Source organism: Trichosurus vulpecula, chromosome 8, assembly GCF_011100635.1.
Source record: "Trichosurus vulpecula isolate mTriVul1 chromosome 8, mTriVul1.pri, whole genome shotgun sequence".
NCBI classification, from domain to species: Eukaryota; Metazoa; Chordata; class Mammalia; order Diprotodontia; family Phalangeridae; genus Trichosurus; species Trichosurus vulpecula.
The window spans coordinates 22,823,028-22,841,597 of record NC_050580.1 but is presented as its reverse complement, the minus strand read 5'-3'; the positions used below and the strand labels follow the sequence as shown (position 1 = coordinate 22,841,597).

General features: G+C 42.5%; 1 protein-coding gene across 2 annotated transcripts in view; it reads left to right on the top strand.

Moving 5' to 3' along the window:
* ANK3 (ankyrin 3) overlaps positions 1–18,570 on the top strand; it is a 275,643-nt gene that overhangs the window by 23,903 nt on the left and 233,170 nt on the right. For both annotated transcript variants that reach the window (XM_036769578.1, XM_036769579.1), the window contains exons 2-5: positions 5,608–5,709; positions 6,306–6,404; positions 6,689–6,787; positions 17,886–17,984. In XM_036769578.1, coding sequence (XP_036625473.1) covers positions 5,608–5,709; positions 6,306–6,404; positions 6,689–6,787; positions 17,886–17,984 — 399 coding nt within the window. The remainder of the gene's footprint in view (positions 1–5,607; positions 5,710–6,305; positions 6,405–6,688; positions 6,788–17,885; positions 17,985–18,570) is intronic.

Here is an 18,570-nt window from a genome sequence, read left to right as displayed (position 1 = left end):
GCCCGTGTCTATGTAGCGCCTACTGTGTGCCAGGCACTGTGCTGAGCGCTTTACAGATATCTCCTCTCATCTTCCCAACAACTACGAGAGGTTGGTGTCCCCGTTACTGATGAGAAAACTGACCCGCCGTCTGAGGCTGGATCTGAACTCAAGTCTTCCCGACTCCAGGCCTGGCGCTCCATCCGCTGCATCATTGATACCCAGTTAAATATCAGTGCCAACCTCCCCCCAGTAACTCCCCTCTGACATTACCTCAAATATACTCCTGTATTTTCCCTGTTATTTGCATGCTGTTTCTTCTGTTGAAGTGGAAGCTCCTTGAGGGCATGGCTGTGGTCTTTTCCATCTGAAGCATTTACTGTAGTGCCTGGCACATAATAAGCGCTCTATAAATGCTTGTTGACTGACTGTTTCTTCTATTCCATTCCCAATACCTTAGTCTGGGTTCGTGACCATACAATTAACTATTCTTTTTAAGAGTTTCCTCGCTCCTGTCTCACCCCTCCCTCTCTTGTCTACACCCCCTACCAATTCTCTTGCTAAGGCCGAGCCTGCTCAGAAGCTTCTGATTTTCTCTCCTTTGCCCTCATGATAAATCCCAGCTTTTAACCTGGTATTCAAGGCCCGCCATAAGTTTTCCAACTTCATTGCCAGGTATAAACACTGGCCCCCGATGATGCGAGGCGCCTTGTTCACCCTACACGCTTTGCTGGGCTTGCATCACAAGCTGTCTGCTGGGTGTCTCCACCTGGGTGTCCCACTGGCACATCACAGCTCACATCCAAAACAGAAGCGATTCTTTTCCCTCCACAGACTTTCCCTCTCCTAGCCCTCTCCGTTAGAGACACATTTCACTCTTCCTTCTCCCTCATCCCCGACCAGCTGCCAAGTCCTGGTAATTCTGTTTTCTCCATTCTCACCACCTCAGTTGAGCCCCTACCCAACCAACTCCATCTCCAAGAATGTAAACTCCCTGAGGGCAAAGACTGTTTCCTTTTTTGTCTTCGGTGATTAGTAAATGTCTATTAAATGGGACTCAATTGACATGCTGTAGCGAGCAAAGAGCGGGAGTGGGGAGGTCCCATAAATAGGGCATTTTATTTGTTCAGACAGGTGGCAACGAGGGCCCGTGCCAGGAAGGTGGTGGGAAGAGGGAGCAGGGACAGATGTGAGATGTGTTTCAGAGCAGCTGATACCCGTTGCCTGTTTAATGACTACGAGAAATTGATCTGACATTGAATGATGACCAAAGAGACTCGATTCTGTGAATTCTGCCCTCGTATCTTGGTCACCCTGGTAAAATGCTGACCTGTTTTGCCTCCATCTCCTGTTGGTCCTAACGACTAAGGAAATGACAGCCTCTGTGTGACTCTCCATCTGGCTGAGCTCAGAGGCTCGAGATCCAATTTCTTCCAGCAATATTTTTCCCGAATACTTTTTTAAGGAGGCATTTGCTTCAGTAGAAAAAAAAGCAAGATTGTAAACCAGTAACCATTTCAGCTGGGGGCGGGGGGCTGCTAGGTGTATCTAGAGTATTTTGCAACAGAGGAAATGCTGACCTCTCGCTGTGGGGAGAAGAGAGGATGGGAAATCTTGTGGGAGAATAAAAGCCTTCTCAGGCATCTTGGCCCTGCACTCCTCCTCTGAGCATCTTCCAGACGTTAGCTCTTTCTCGAGCTGTCAGTCGATCGTTGCTGATTTCCCAGCCGTCTCCTGATGGTGCTCTCACTGACATGTGTAGTTTACAAAGCTCATTTCTCCAACTCTGTTGGACAATAGGAGATTGACTATCATCCCCATTTTACAGAGGAGGAGACTGTCACCCAGAGAGGCAAAGAGATCTGCCCGTAGTCACACAGCAAGCAAAGGTCAGAGCAGAAGCCTCAACCTAGATTCTCGAAATCTAAGACACAAGCTCTCGCCACTGTGTTGTGCAGCCTCAGCAAACATTTATTCATTCACTAACATGTGCCTGGCCCAAAGGGAGGCATTCTTTTGAAAACAGTGTTAACTCTCCATTTCCTTTTGCTAACATAGATTTGCCATCATTTCTTCTACTAGCCCCTCAAATGGATTTCAAATTTTACCCCTCCATAGCAGGGGCAGCTGCAATGCCGTACCAACCATTAAAACTCTAGACAATTCCAGCTAAATTGATGAATTTATTTTTTCCTCTAAATACACCGCATTATTCGAATAGAATAGGGTGGTGATTAACCTAACTTATTGCAGACCCTCCTGCCCCCAACAGACCCTGCACCATGGCAAGGAGGGTGGTACCTGGGAAATGGGCACCAGATTTGGAGACAGAGATCCAGGTTTGAATCTTGGCTGTGATGCTTACTGTGTGACCTGAGTCAGGCCACCACTCTGTGGCTCAGTTTTCTTATTTGTGAAATGAGGGGACTGAACTAAACAGGTATTTCCCAGTTCTAAATATATGATCAAGTGATCCTGCATCTTAAAATTCACTGTCTCTTCATAATAAGTTCTGAAATGACTGACTGGGGATAATCTCAGAGGATCTGGGAAAGGCTCCTTGTAGAAATTGGGACTTTAGCTGAAACTTTCTGGAAGCCAGGGAGGCCAGAAGGTAGAGATGGGGAGGGAGAAAGGTCCAGGCAGTGAGGGAGAGACAGCCTGGGGTCACACAGCTAGTAAGGATAGAGTATGCATTTAGGATTAGGATTACCTCTTTCCCTTCTTCCATGCTTCCTCTGATGGATGTGGGGAAGAAGAAGAGGGGGCATCCCTTTGGTTCTCATTTAAACGCCTGGCACCTAGTGAGTGCTTAATAAAAGCTTATTGATTAAATGATTCTGTATCCCTCCTCTTTCTCTCCCCTTCCCTCTTATCCTATTCCTCTTCCTTTCTTTTCTCTTCTTCCCTTTCTCTCCTCCTTTCTAAATCCCAAAGCTGCAGATGGACTTAAGGGGAGATAGGACAGAGTGGGATACATGTGAAAGTCTAGTTCATTTCTTCCTTGCCCAAAGTCCTTGGGATGAGGAACCAGTATCATTTTGAACAGATTTAGCTACCAGCACCTTATACCAGAGACAAGAAGCAAATGGACAAGCAAACTTTTCCAGGATTAAAAGCACTTGAGCTGGCTGAGTTCCTAAAGCTTTCAATCCATTCTGACTCTTCTGTGACCCATGGGTTGTTCTCTTGCCCTAGAACTTAGACAGTGGGGCTTTTAGCCTTTATCTCTGGCAGTCAAAATATTCAGGCAGCCTGATGTCATGAGTTCCAAGGACAGCATCAGAGACCTTCTGGGAAAATTCACAGATAAGTCATTGAGCCAACACAGAGCAGATGATTGGGCAAGCCCAAGTGACCCACCTTCATCCAGCTTATGCCTTTTATGACTGATGTAGAGATATGGGAAGCCACACTTTTCCAGGCAGAAGTGAACATCCTCAAAGACCACATTTGAGTTTCCTTTGTGCAAGTTACTAAAGCCTTATCACTTCCCCTTTTCCACTTAACTCCTGGCTCCGACTTAATCTGTGTATTTGTCCAAGTTTCCCCAGCATTCCATTTCTCTCACCACCTCCTCAATAGTAAAGATATACTGGGGAGTTTCACTAGAACAGTTTACAATCCCAGATATTTGACTGATCTCTAATTTTGTGTCTTTTCCCCAGCATCTTAACTCAAATAAAAATTTTAAATACGAAAGAAAAAAAAACATCATCCCAAAATACACATTGTTATGTCATGGTTCTTTCATGCCATCATCTTCTTAATTTTACTAATGTCATAAAATGCAATGGGGTAGAATGGAATATAGAATGGAACAGTTCTTTAAGAGTGGGGATTGGTTCATTCTTTATATTTTATATGTTATATATTTATGTTTGTATCTCTAACACCTAGTGCTAAACAGAAGCTTTTTGGTTGATTAAGAATCAAAGAGAATTTGAGATTTTAATCCTAAATCTGCCATGGACTTGTTGTGTGGGTGGAGACACTATTGAGTGCCATTTTCTTCACCTGTAAAAAGGGAAGTTGATAATAGCTTGGCCTCCCATAGTAATTGGGGTTTTGTCAAGGAAGCTTTTATAAATCACAAGGCCCTGCCTAATGGAGAGCTATTTGACTCTTCCAAGGAAATTGCTTCTGTGCTGAATTGGGCAGGACTGATTGACCCCCCAAAAAGAAAAGATTTCTCCCCTCATGCCCTCATTCTCTCCTTCCTGCAAAGATGAAACCTGTCAGTTTCACTTAGGAGCGATCCATGTCAGTTCATCTCTATCAGGGAGACACATTGCCTGGCAAATGGCATTTATACTCCTGATGGAGTTTTCTCCAAACTATGGCTTGGACAGTTTAGAGCCAAACTGGCCCTCTGATTGCTTCCATTAGGCCCAACAGTGACAAAATTTGCCATTATCATGGTGCTCCAAAACTTCATCCCCTGTCTCCATGACTTTGCTCCCCTCCCTCATGATTGGAATGAATGCCTCCACCCGCACCTTGCATCTTAGACACCCCGGTTTCCTTTACAATACAGCTCAAGAATCACCTTCTACATGAAGCCTTTCAGGATCACTCCAACTGCTAATGTCCTCCCTCAGAACCTGCCTTGGATTTATTCGGCATATACTTATATACATGCACGTCCCTCCAAACAGAAGATAAACTCCTTGTTTTCGTTTTTCTCTTTTGTATACCCAGGGCCTGGTGCTGTACCTCCAGTCAGGAAACTAATAAATGCCTGTTAATTGACTGAGGTACATCAAAAACATGCAAAGGCTAATAGGTTATTTTTCCCCACAAGGAATTTAACATCTGTTCTGGATGTCTGCAAGCATCTCATTCTAAAATCAGCTTCCCAAGTTTATAACAATTAAGAAGTCAGCCTAGTTTAAATGCTTAATAGGATCAGCAAAGAAGGAAGGGGTTTCCAGTTGGATTTTCTAAGAGCCACGTTTATTTCCCTACTCCAATAATCTTTTATTGTGTCAATATTCTCTCTGTCTCTCTCTATCTCTCTGTCTCTCTCTCCCTTTCTCTCTCTGTCTCTCTGTCTCTGTCTCTGTCTTTCTGTCTCTCTCTGTCTCTGTCTCTCTCTCTCTGTCTCTGTCTCTCTCTGTCTCTCTGTCTCTCTCTGTCTCTCTGTCTCTCTCTCTGTCTCTCTGTCTCTCTCTGTCTCTGTCTCTCTCTCTGTCTGTCTCTCTCTCTCTGTCTCTCTCTCTGTCTCTCTCTCTCTCTGTCTCTCTCTCTCTCTCTCTCTCTCTCTCTGTCTCTCTCTCTCTCTCTGTCTCTCTCTCTCTGTCTCTCTCTCTGTCTCTCTCTCTCTCTCTCTCTGTTTCAGTCTATACACCTTTCCTACAGTACCTGGAGGCTATCTATAGAAATAAAGCCATATCTTTCCGCAATCATAACTATAGTTTTCAAAGAGCTTGGTTCATTTCTGGGATTTTTTCTTAGACTTTCGCCAAAGACATCTGATTGCTCCCATTAGGGCCAACAGTGGCAATATTTGCCATTATCATGGATTGTCCCATTCTTTCTCTCCTACCTTTTTGAGACTGGCCACTAGGCTGGCAAAGAGAGATGTCTCAATCTCACTTCTTAACCGCTTTTCTTTTTCTCTTTCAGTCTGATGCAAATGCCAGCTACCTAAGAGCTGCTCGAGCTGGGAATTTGGAAAAGGCACTAGACTACATCAAGAATGGCGTAGACATCAACATCTGCAACCAGGTCAGGCCCAAGGAACCCAACGCTTCATTTTTTCTCCCAACCTTAGGGGTGTTTGCTCTGTAAACAATATTTGCTTTTTTCCTCTCATGAGCCTATCTCCCTGCATCTTCCTCCAAACTATTATCTGTCACCTCATCTACAATGTCAAAGTATTCCTCTGCCTTGGCTAAGAAAGTGGCTAGAGATTTTTTTTTCTTTTTAATAGTGAGGCATGAAAAATTTATTACTTTTTAAATTTATTTTTACTTTTTAATTAACAAAAAATCTATTTTCTCTCTGTCCCACCTCTTTAGCTCTTAGAAAAGAAAAAAAAAACCTTGTAACAAATATGAATGACCAAGAAAAAACAAATTCCTACATCAAAGCCTTCAGATCTCAAGGTGTTTGTCTTCTAATGTGTTCTGAAATTCAGCGAGAATCATAAGAAGCCATTTTATCTTAGGACCTTTATTTCCTAAAATTGCTATAATGTTTACATGTAGGCAGTTGTCTCCTGAGTTCATTGGTGAGGGTTGTTATTTTGAGAATCCATAATAGGTGGTTTGTATATAGTTTTTCAACATGCCAAGTCAAGTTTTCTCATTACTTTTCATCAGAATGGGTTGAATGCGCTCCATCTTGCTTCCAAAGAAGGGCACGTGGAAGTCGTATCTGAACTGATACATCGAGATGCCAACGTGGATGCAGCGACAAAGGTCAGTGTCTCAAATCCAAAGTGCTCATTTTAATTGTCCAGTGACCAAGGTCACTGACAGTTGTAACCTAGATAGGAATTAGAGTGATGGTCTGTTATGTCTAGTTACCAAATGCCACTGACAATTATCACCCCCAATATGAACTACAAAGATATCCCAGCAACCATTCTTTCATTTGGGTGGCAATGCAGTCTGGAAAGACTAGTTCTGCTGATTCAAGGTCTTAGAACACATATGTGACAGTAAGTGTGTCAACAATATGTTGTCCTCTTTCCTTCTTGCAGAAAGGAAACACAGCTTTACACATAGCATCTCTGGCGGGCCAGACAGAAGTAGTGAAAGTATTAGCCACAAATGGAGCCAACCTCAATGCACAGTCTCAGGTAAGGTGGTGCCCAGTGGCTGGCACATAGTAAGCACTGAGTAAATGTTTATTAATTGACCGTACCAAAAAAGTTTATGGTATAATTGCATGAATAATTTTCCTATGTGTATGTTTATTAGTGTGTATATATGTATGTACATATGTACATGTGTGTATATACATGTATTTTATATACCATCTAGGAACATAGTCAGGATTCAAAAAAATGTACATACCATTGCTAAAACATTCTGAATTTTAGTCTCATCTGCAGTATTATCTCTAACTCAGAAATTAAGGTGGTGGTGATTTTTTTTTCCAAAAGCTGCCTATGAACCCACATACCTTTGAAAACATTCTCTATTAATGAATGGTCCTGTGTTTGGGATTGGAAAAGTTAGCAGCTGACTGTGCTCAACAGAGGACTGGAGAATGTGTGTAATGTAGCCTTCAGATAAGCCAGTGATGCTAAGCAGACACAAGGCAGAGTGTTGAAACCAGCTTTTTTGTGGGGGGGTGAGTGCAGGAGGTAGGGAAGGATTTCCAGAAGACAGCAACTGATCCTAGCTGCCCAAAGCACATGGTTTTTATAGCCAATAGCATAAGGGAACAAGTGACTTGCTGGCCAGTGTTCCAGCTTTTGGCAGGGGACCAGATCCATCTGAACAATTGCCTGATTTTCTGAGATAGAAAAAAAAAGTGAGAGAGACTAATCCCCTAAGAGGGCATCTCTGGAGTAATGGAAAAAGCACTGGCCTTAGAGACCTAAAACTTGGGTTTATGTTGCTTTCCTTCTAGTTATTACTATGTGACCTTGGCCAAGTGATTTCACTTGTTGTTCATTCCTTTCGGTGTCTGACTCTTTGTGACCCCATTTGGGGTTTTCTTGGCAGAGATACTGGAAAGTTTCACCATTTCCTTCTCCAGCTTATTTTACAGATGAGGAAACTGAGTCAAACAGTGTTAATGGACTTGCCCAGGGTCACACAGCTAGTGTTTGAGGTCAGATTTCAACTCAGGGAGACTCATATCTACCTGACTCCAGGCCTAGTGCTCTATGCACTACGGCACCACCTAGCTGCCCAAATACTTAAAAAGTAACTTTGTTGCGTGATTTTACTACTAGGTCTTAGTTTCTCATCTGTAAAATAGGACAATAGGACATGCTCGATTTCTCAGGTTATGAGAACGGACTTCAGAGTCCATGCAATCCAATCCTCTCACTTTACAGATGACAAAACTGAGGCCGTAGGAGGTTGTGACTTAGTAGTAAGTGGCAGATTCTCCCTAGCTCTAAATCTGAAGATTTGTGACCATTCTTCCCACAGAATCTTTTACCAAGTTCTAAGAATAACATGGGAAACTTTTGGCTCATTTTCCCACCTTTATCTAAGGAGAACAATTCAGATCTATTTGCTGGGGGAAAAAAATCTTCCTGGTCCACATACCTGTGGCTAGCTTCCCCCACACTGAGCACTGCCCACCCTAATGATGCCTGTGCTGGCATCTAGATCCAGAGGCCGAAAAGGAGACAGTGGCATAACTGCCATTGGCCTGATTTCGGTCTTTCTAAGTCAGGAGGACCTGAGTTCAAATTTGGCCTCAGAAACTTACTAGCTGTGTGACCCTGGGAAAGTCACTTAACCCTGACTGCCTCCAAAACAAAAAGATTTGGTCTTTCTAGTTCCAGGTGTCGATATCTGTCGCCCTATTTTCTTATAAATGTCACATGGAATAATGTTAGGGTGGCAAGATACTGAAGGATGCTAAGGAAGTTGGGAGGTGTTGAGGAGGGAGAGCATTCCAGGCCTGGGAGATGCCAGAGAAAAATGCCCAGAGCCTAGAGATGGAGGGTTTCGTGCAAGGAACAACATGGTGGCCAGTGTCCCTGGTTGGAAGAGTCATGGAAGAAAGGGGGCAAAATATAAGAAGACTACTTAAGTGACTTGTCCAGGGTCACACAGCCTAGGCCTTGACTGTACAACCCATGTATACCCAGTCATTTATATGTTATTTCCTACATTAGAATGTGACTTCCTTGAGGGCAGGGACAGTGTTTACTTTTCTCTATAATCAGTGATTAGCACCGTGCCTGGCACATAGCAAGATATTTATGAGATTAACCTCTGATAAATCAGTTAGATAACTTAATCTCTTTGACTCAGTTTCCTTATATGCTCAGAACTAGGCTCTGAGATTCCTTTTAGCCATGCCCAGCAGATTCATATTATCTGATCTTACCTACAAAATATGGGAAAGCACATTTTTAAAAATAAGTTGCAGTTCAGTCTGGATTTCTCTGGATTTCTATCTCCTGTAAATGGTTTTAAAAATAGCAAAGCAAATACAGACGGTGAAATCCCACGTTACGTGGAGCTGGGCTGGAAATCTCGTGAACCATGGACCACAGCCGAGAGGTCCTCCGCTCTGTGGCTGCCTGCCTGCATTGTTACGTGGCCAGAATCCATTAAGGACAGTCTGAGCGCTCAGGCACGTCCGCAATGGCTCCTGTGAATAATATTTCAGAAGCCACTTTCTCAGGCAGTGCCAGCAAACGCAGTGTGGATCAGAATGGCCAGAGAAGCTCAGGGTGGGACACAGGAAAGGGGGCTGGGCTGGGAATCAGAGGCCCTGGCTTCAGTCTTGGGGACCTCTGACAAGTGACTTAATCTCTGTGGGCCTCAGTTTCTTCATGTGTAAAGTGAGGGAGTATGAATATATGGCCTCTGAAGTTCCTTACAACTTTAAAAGCTGTCAATGTTTCAGAGAAAACAAAGTCAATCGTTTTACCCTACTAAGATTTCAGCATGCAGGCAGCATTAAAAGTGTGACAAAATCTTGCAAAAAGATACTAAAAATCCCCAACAACTTTACTTGACATCTGCATCTTGGAAAGAAAGCCAATAGTGGACAGACAGACTGTATTGATTGCTGGTCTTTCAGACAGAAGCAGACCCAGCAATGTCATGAACTCCTTCAGTCACTTATTCAGAAAGGGAGTGCTTAGAGGCTGCCTGCAAGGCGCTGTCCTGGGTTCTGGGCTGAATGAGTCCTTGCCCTCAAGCAGCTTACATTCTCCTGTCCCTTAGGTTGTCTTTTCCTGGCACAGTCAGCAGTTAATAAAAGCTTGTTCATTGACTGTTTGATTCTGGGGTGTGAGAAAAATGATCATTAATAACCAATGATTTGGAAAGATCCAGAGTTGCCACCTTTTTCTAAAGTCCTGATTTTAAAAGTTCAGTCTCTTAAAGGATATTACTAATGATGAGATTGGACTAATGTTCTTGTTCAGACCCCACCCAGATGGGAAGCCATTGTAGGTTTGGGTAGGGATAAATTCTTTAAACAGAATGCCCAAGGCTGAGGGTAACTTAAGAAGTACATGACATAATCAAAATTCAGATCCAGCCCCTCATTGTAATATTAATTCTCTCATTAATTTTTAACCAATCTGAGTAGACTGCCATCCTTGGGAACACCCCTTTTCCAAAGGCATAGAAGCTGTGAGCCCACCGCCATGATTGTCTTGGGTCTAAGAGAGAGAAGGCCAAATGACTATCCTTTTATTAATAATCATGCTGGGATTATTAATAAAATGATTAAATTGCCCAGATATTAAGTCTCTTGGAACTTTTTAAATGGCACAGGAACCAGAGTTACAATGATCAGAAAGGAGAATAAAATTTGAGGGGTGTATAGAGAGAGCATGAACCTCTAAGTGAGGGACATAGATGGAGAAAATGCCTTCTATATAGTATGCAGTAAGTACACGAGCTGAGCCTTGAATGAAACAAAGAATTCTGGGACATAGAGCAAGAAGGGAGCCAAGTCCAAGGGTGCAAAAGCAAAGATGTGGAAAGATGCAATACTGAGTTTTGAGGAACAACCAGTAGGTCACTTGGGCTGGAAAAGAGGATGCATGTATTTATCCTGTATCTAGCTTGCTTTGGATTTATTTGTTTGCATGTTGCCTCCCCCATTAGATGGAAAGCTCCTTGAGGGCAGGAACTGTCTTTTGTTTCTTTTTGTATCCCCAGCACTTAACACAGTGCCTAACACATAGTAGGTGCTTAATAAATATTCATTGATTGATTAATAAGCAATAAGCAGCTTTATTCAAACCGATAATAATGTTTACAAGTCAAGCATAAGATGCTAGATGTGTCAACTAATACTTATCCTAAGTAATTTTTGGCTTGTCTGCTGTGTTGTGGTGGTGAGAGATAGAGTAGGAAGAGCACTATACTTGAAGCAGAAGCCCTGGGTTCAAATCCCTATCCTGCCTCTTCCTTCTTGTGTTACCCTGGGCAAGGCAGTCAGCCCCTTTGAGCCTCTTCTTCCTAATTTGCCAAATGGGGGGAAATAGCAGGTTTTTCATAAACTACCATCAAGTATTTATGAAGCACCAATTTGTGTTAGGCTCTATGCTAGGCATTGGGGATAAAATGCAGATGTGAGACAGTCTCTGCCCTCCATGAACTTGCATTCTGTCTGGGAAAGACAAGACATACGCATCAAAGGAGTAGGGAGGGATCGTGACTTAATTGGGGGGGGGGACTCCCAGATGAGAAACTTCTATCAATCTGTCTGTGTTTGTGTAGACATGTACACACCTATGTTATGTAAGCCATTCATGTGTATGTATGTCTACATACATGTATGCTTGGGTGTACATATGTAATACAAAATCATAAATGAATTAAAAGCTTAAAATCCTAAAATCTTTAATGTCTCAAAGCTGCATTCCATATAACTATCAGCCCGTTGACCTTAATGTCTGCCTCCAGAGGATTCTTTAGGGCCCCAGCAGCTGAGAGACGGTGCTGCTGGGCTTTGTCTTAGTCCAAGTCTATTTGTGGCACCAGGAACACACTGGCCTAGGAGTCTGGGAGAGAGAGATCATCAGGGGGAGATTTGTATTTGATGTTACAGAAGGCTTCTGTTTAAAAAATATACCAGAAGCTTGAACTTTCCAGGATAACACATCATTAAGAGCAGATAAAATAGTAGTAGTAGTAAAATAATCAGAATTTATACAGCCTTATTGCTTTGTATGGGCAGCTGGGTGGCTAGAGCATTGGGCTTGGAGTCAAGAGGAGCTGAGCTCACATTTGGCTTCAGACCTCTTCTAACTCTGTGACCCTGGACAAGTCACTTGACCTCTGCCTCAGTTTCCCCATCTCAGGGGGTATTAATAGCATCTAACTCCCAGGAATGTTGTGAGGATCAAATGTGATAATATTTATACAATGCTTAGCCCAATGCCTGGCACAGAGTAGGCGCTTAATGAATGCTTGTTCCATTCCTTCCTCCCTTCCCCTCTCCCTTTTTCTTTTCTTCCTTCTCTCTCTTCTCCCCCTCTTGTCTCTTCTTCCCTTCCTCCTTCCCTTCCTTCCTTCTTTTCTTCCCATTTCTTTTCCCTTTCTCCCTTCCTTTTTTCCTTCCTTCCTTCTTTCTTTTTTCCCTTTCTTCCTTCCTTCTTTTTTCTTCCCTTCCTTCTTTTCCTTCCTCCCTCCCTTTCTTCCTCCTTCCCTCCCTCCCTCCCTTCCTTCTTTCCTTCTTTTTTCTTTCCTTCCTTCCTCCTTCCCTTCCTTCCTCCTTCCCTTCCTTCCTCCTTCCCTTTCTTCCTCCTTTCCTTCCTTCCTCCTTCCCTCCTTGCCTCCCTCCCTTCATTCCTTCCTTCCTTCCTTCTTCCCTCCCTCTTTGAGGTTTGCAAAGCAGTTTACATATGTTCTCTCCCTTGATCTCACCCCAGCCCTGGGAGGGAGGTGCCATCACTGTCCCAGAGTTCCTTCTGAATGGGATCAAATAGATATACTGAGTTACTCACTTTTTCTTAATGAGTCAGGTCCATCCTTACAGACTCTACCTATTCTACCAGGCTGGAATACGAGTGTTTTCCCCATTCACTTTGGTCTCTGGTACCTGTGTCTGCTTTCTTGCCATACTCCTGTCTTTAGCACCTTGGCATGGGGACAGTCTTTAACTTGGAATCCTAAAATCTTAAAGTGGGAGAGGCCTAGAGGCCCTGCCATCCAAGCCATCCTTGGCAGAACCCCCCTTCAGAATATCCCTGGCAAGTCAGCATCCATTTCTGATCAAATGCTTTCAGCAATAAAAGGCTCATTGCCTCTTAGCAAAAACTCATCCTAGTTGTGGTCAAGCAGCATTTGTTAAGCCACTCTTGTGTGCCAGGCACTGTGCTAGAAGCAGAGAGGTACAAGACAGCCCATGCCCTCAGAAGCCTCACCTCTAATGCTGGAGACAGCATACAAACAGCTGTGGACAAACAAGATAGAACCAGGATCAGCTGGTGAGAATGAACAGGAGGAGAGACCAGTGTTCAGGGAGACTGAGAAAAATTTGCACAAGGTGGGACTGTAGCTGACGCTCAAAGGAAGTCAGGGGAGCCAGGAGGCAGAGATTTGGAAGGAGAGCATTCCCTCTGTGGAGGACAGCCAGAGAAGATGCTGTCAGGAGATCAAGTGTCCTGTGTGAGGAATCCAGGAGCTCAGTGTCACTGGGTCAGAGGACATGGAAGGGAGGAAGATGAAGGAAGACAGGAAAGGCGGCAAGAGAACAGATTATCACAGCTTCAAAACTCAGAGGATTTCAGATGTGTTCCTATAGGTAATAGGCAGTCATGGCAGTTTATTGAAGAGGAGGTGAGAGAGTCAGACCTGTGTTTTAGATTAATTTGACAGCTGAATGGAGGACTGATTTGAGTGGGGGGCAACTTGGGCTAGGGACACCTAGCAGCAGGCTATTGCCACAGTCATGGTGGGAGGTGATAAGGACCTGAACCATGGTGGTTGATGGCATCAGAGGAGAGAAGGAGGAATATTCAAGATATCTTACAGAGATAGAAATATTAGGATTTGACAATGCTTAGATATGGAGGTGGGGTAGGGGCTAGTGAATAGTAAGAGAGAGAGTGAGGCTGACCTCCAGGTTGCAAGCCTTGGAGAAGATGCTTCTGCTATCCCTTTCCATAATCCCAAGACTTCTTCCTCAGAGCTAGCAATCCCAGTGTTTCCAACTGCTCCCCAAACATCATGGTTTTGAGTCACCAACTTAGTTGCCCTCCATTGTCTCGACTTCAATCTGTCACTTCCTGTTGTCACTTCCCCTGTTTGCATCAGCTGCCTCCCCTCCTAATTTTATGCTTCTAATCAAGAAATGAGGTTACTGGCTGGTAGTAAACTAATATGTGTAATAGGAGTAAATGGCACCTGGACAAGGGGCTCTTTCCAAGAGGGAGCTCGTGAGCCTTCGAGCATGGACTTATGAATGTCCTTCATTGTTGCCAAAGGTCTTTTTAACTTATTTCCTGGTTCTGGATGTTAATATACATCGACTCCATAGGACAAGGAAATGAATACAATTCCATAAAAACAAACCACTTGTAGAACAATTATTTCACAAGCTTTCACTTTGCCCCTCAAGCTGTCCCCCAAGCTGACTCCAAACTCTTGGAATGACTGTTGTGAGTGCAATGATCCTCACAACAAAACATGGTCCTTAAGTACCCCAAAGCTTCAAGCATTAACAGAGCTTTGGCCAAATCCTCCATGGGCTAAGCAAGGTTTACCCCAACTTGCCCAAAAGATGAACAGGAGTAGAAGAAAAATGTCAGAGAAAAACATTTATTATGTGAAATACCAACTGTGCCTCCAATGTCCCTTTGAGAAGTCTTGGGCATGGTCAGAAGAAGATGACATGTCAAAAATGCATCGAATTTAGCTGCATAGAGCATGTCATCAAAGGAAGTCGAACATAACTTTGCTTTTTAACTTTGCTTTTTGGTCTCCACCTGTGATTTCATCAGGACAGGGAATTACTGCCAGGTGCTACAAGGCACAGATCCCTGGGATTGGATTCAGGAAGACTGGAGTTCAAATCCAGCCTCAGATACTTTCTAGCTGTGCGACCCTGGGCAAGTCACTTAATCTGTTTGCCTCTGTCTTCTCAACTGGAAAGTGGAAGCGATTACAGCACTTACCTCCCAGGACTGTTATGAGGCTCAAATGAGATAATATAAAGTACTTAGAACAGTGCCAGGCACATAGTAGGTGCTTATTAAATGTTAATTCCCTCCCTCCTGATGTAGAAACTCCCTCTGCATATCAGCAGCTCATGTGTAATTTAGAGTCTATTGCTTAGGGCTTTGAGAGGTTCTGTGTGTTAAGCAGGGACACACAATCTGTATGTTTCTTAAGCAGGACTTGAACCTAGGTCTTCCTGGCTCCAAAGCTGTCTTTCGACCCATAACCATATCACCTATATATTTCACTATAATTCCATATGGACTTAGTTTACCTAATATCAATAACTGGTTTCACAAAAGCATGGAGTTATCAGGATGACAATGTAAAGGACAGTCAGTGTCGAAGGAGCCCAGTGGAAGGAAATAGGGATGGAGTCTTTTATAGCTGAGTAGATGAGGTAGAAATTACTCAGCTCAGATAGATTGTTGGACCTTGAAATCTGGAAGAACTGAGTTCAAATCCTGCCTCAGACACTTACTAGGTATTGACCTTGAGTAAGTCACTTAGTCTTTCTCAGACTCAGTTTCCTCACCAGAAAAATGGGGATAATAATGGCCCCTCCCTCCCAGGGTGTTTGTGAAGGCCAAATGAGGCAACTTACATAAAAGTGTTTTGCAAACATGTAGGAGCTATATAAATATTAGTTATTATTATTATTGTCATTATGTAGAGACCAAGTTGGGGTCAGGAACTGGGTTCATCCCAATTCTACTCATCCTGAAGATTTGGAGCAGAGGAGTGACATGAATTAGCAAAATAATTCGGCAGCTGGAGGAAAGGAAAGTTGTAGAGGCGTTAAGCTTGAAGTTGGGAAATTCCTAAGGAGGCCATTTGAAAAGTGTAGGGAAGAGGTTGAAATGATGAGTGTTAATGATGAATTAATAATGAGAGTTAAAAGTGGTGAGGATGTGGAGGAGGAAGAGGATGGTGATGAGGATGGTGAAGGTGATGGTGGTGATTGTGACAATGATGGTGATCATGATGGTGATGAGGATGAGGATGGTGCTGAAGATGATGGTAAGGATGATGATGGTGATAGTGATGAGGTTGATGGTGATGAGGATGGTGATGGTGATGATGACAACAGCTCACTTTATATAGCACCTTAATGTTTGTAAAGCACTTTGCATTTACTCTCTCCTCTGATCTCCACAAAAACCCTATGAAATGGGTGCTATTACTATTTTCCTTTTACAGATGAGAAGTGGGGAGAGATGAGAAAACTGAGGATGAGAGAACTTAAGTGACTTGCCCAAGGTCACACAGTTCATAAGAAACTTTCTCAATCAGGTCATCTTGACTCCAAGTCTAGCACTCTCTCCACTGTGCTGCCCCTGTTCAAAGAATCACATGAGTCTAAAGCTAGAAGGAACCTCAAAGTCATTGTAGACCAAGGGTGCTTTTTAATACTTTGATAATGATATTTCAGTGTCATTAGTTTCCTTTGTAACCCTGTACATTTTATCTTATGCATTTAAAAACATGATTCAGAGAAAGAGTCCTTACTTAGACTCCCAAGGCTTGATTCCTGCACTGAGCAGTTAAGTCACCTGCCTAGAGTCACCCAGCCAAGATGCCAAAAGGCACTATGACACACAAAAAAGATTAAGAGCCCCTGATCTCATCTAATCTTAGTTTTACAGATGAGATAACTGAAGTTAATGACTTCGTCCAGGTCACATATAGAGTAAGAGTCAAGGGAGGACTAAACTCAGATCATCTGACTCCAGATTGGAGAGTAGATGATGCACATGTGAGATTTCATTTGTTTATTTTAGTCCAGACTTGCAATTTTATTGACTGGTTAACTCCTGGTATGGAAATTCTTTCCACCAAAACATATGAGCACCTCATCATAGCTCATAGTCTTAGAGAGTTGTCTGAAGCAATGAGAGATTAAGTGACTTTGCCCAAGAAGACCTGAGTTCAAATCTCACCTCAGATATTTACTAGGTATTAACCCTGCGCAAGTCACTTAATCTCTCTTAGCCTCAGTTTCCTCAGCAGTAAAATCTGGGTCACACATTCAGAGGCACAACTTTGGAACCAGAACTTCCTAACTGTAGACCCAGGCCTCTGGCCAGCATTTCTGTCAAGACAAAAATCAATGCCATTTGACAACTGATTGTATTCGGTGAGTGAGAAAAGGAAAAGAATCAAAGAATACTCCTAGATTTCGAACCTAAACACTATTTTCAAAGGATGTTTCTTAGAGTTATATAGGGTACATCCTCCATAAATATAATGCAAAGTAAGCAAATGCCACAAGACAATTAGCAGGGAACTTGTAGCTAATTCCACCTGATAAATAAAGCATTTGGAAATCAATGTCTGTATAAACATTCAAGGAAATGAGACAGAAAACAGGGAGTTGACAATATAGAATTAATTTAAAAATTGTATTCATGCATATTACCCTACACGTTGGGAGCTGAAATGCCTGTCTTTTGGATGTGTGGATATTTATGATCCTTATAGTGAAATTTAACTACAGTTTAAAGTCTGTGTTAACATCTCTCTTCTGTCTGACTAGGTCTTTGTCCTAACCTGAAAACAGTGTATCTTCTATTTAGAGTAGATGTTCATGGCTTCACAAAAGGGAGATGTTAATTTTTTGAAAAGATGACAGTGAAATTAAAGCTTATCCTTTACACGTTTCGGTAGATTATATGCAAACTCTCTGCCCTGAAGAATTAATTCCTGATGATATAGAAGACAAATTCATAGGATCATAGATTTAAAACTGGAATGGACCTCAAAAATCTTTTAGTCCAACTCCCTTCATTTTACAGAAGAGGAAACTGAGTCCCAGGCTTGTTGACCCTGGATTTTCAAAGCCTATACCAGTGAAGTGTGTACTCAGAAAGGTTCTGCCAAGTTGGAAGGGCTTTGAAAATGGACCCTGTACCACTCTCCTCCCCTCCCCCTGTAGCCTGGGGCCCATTTCTAACCAAGTGTAACTTGACTGACTGTTTTGAAGAAGGTTGATGGTCTTTACTCATTACGCTAGCAGTTTGAAAAATGTATGGTTTTAGCACGCTGAATTGACATGTTTGTCTCACTTTACAGAATGGATTTACCCCACTGTATATGGCAGCCCAGGAAAATCACCTGGAAGTCGTCAAGTTTCTTCTGGATAATGGGGCAAGTCAGAGCCTGGCCACAGAGGTAATGAATGGTTTTAAATGCATTCTTTCCCATGTATAATTGACTTGTAATTCACAAGCTATTTTCACATGACCAGATTCTTTCCATGTTTCCATAAGTAGGAAAGGTTAATACAGGGGCCTCGAGTTGTGAATAGCTGAGTCTATCACATTAGTAGTTAAGAGTGCAAAGAGAAGTGAATATAGGGATTTTATCTGATCTTTTTTTAATGAAACACAAATAAACCTGCTTTTAAAAATTCAAAGAATCTGTCATTTTGCTAAAACACATTGTCTCTCTCTGAGTATCTTACTGTGCTTGGATATTGAACCATTATTCACATTTATTACATTCATTTAGGAGGACTTCCATAAATTTAGCATTTTCCTTCCAGGGTGACAAATTTTTAAAATTAAATTAAATTTTTTTGGTAATTAAATATTGGTCTGAAATTTGTTTGGTTGTATTTCCCTACAGTTCTGAGTAAAGGTATGATTATAATGACTAAATATTACATAGCAGTTTCTAGAAGTAATTTTTATAACTTGGATACATATCTCACAACTACAACCTATTTATTTTTTGGACTGGACCTTTGATTACATCA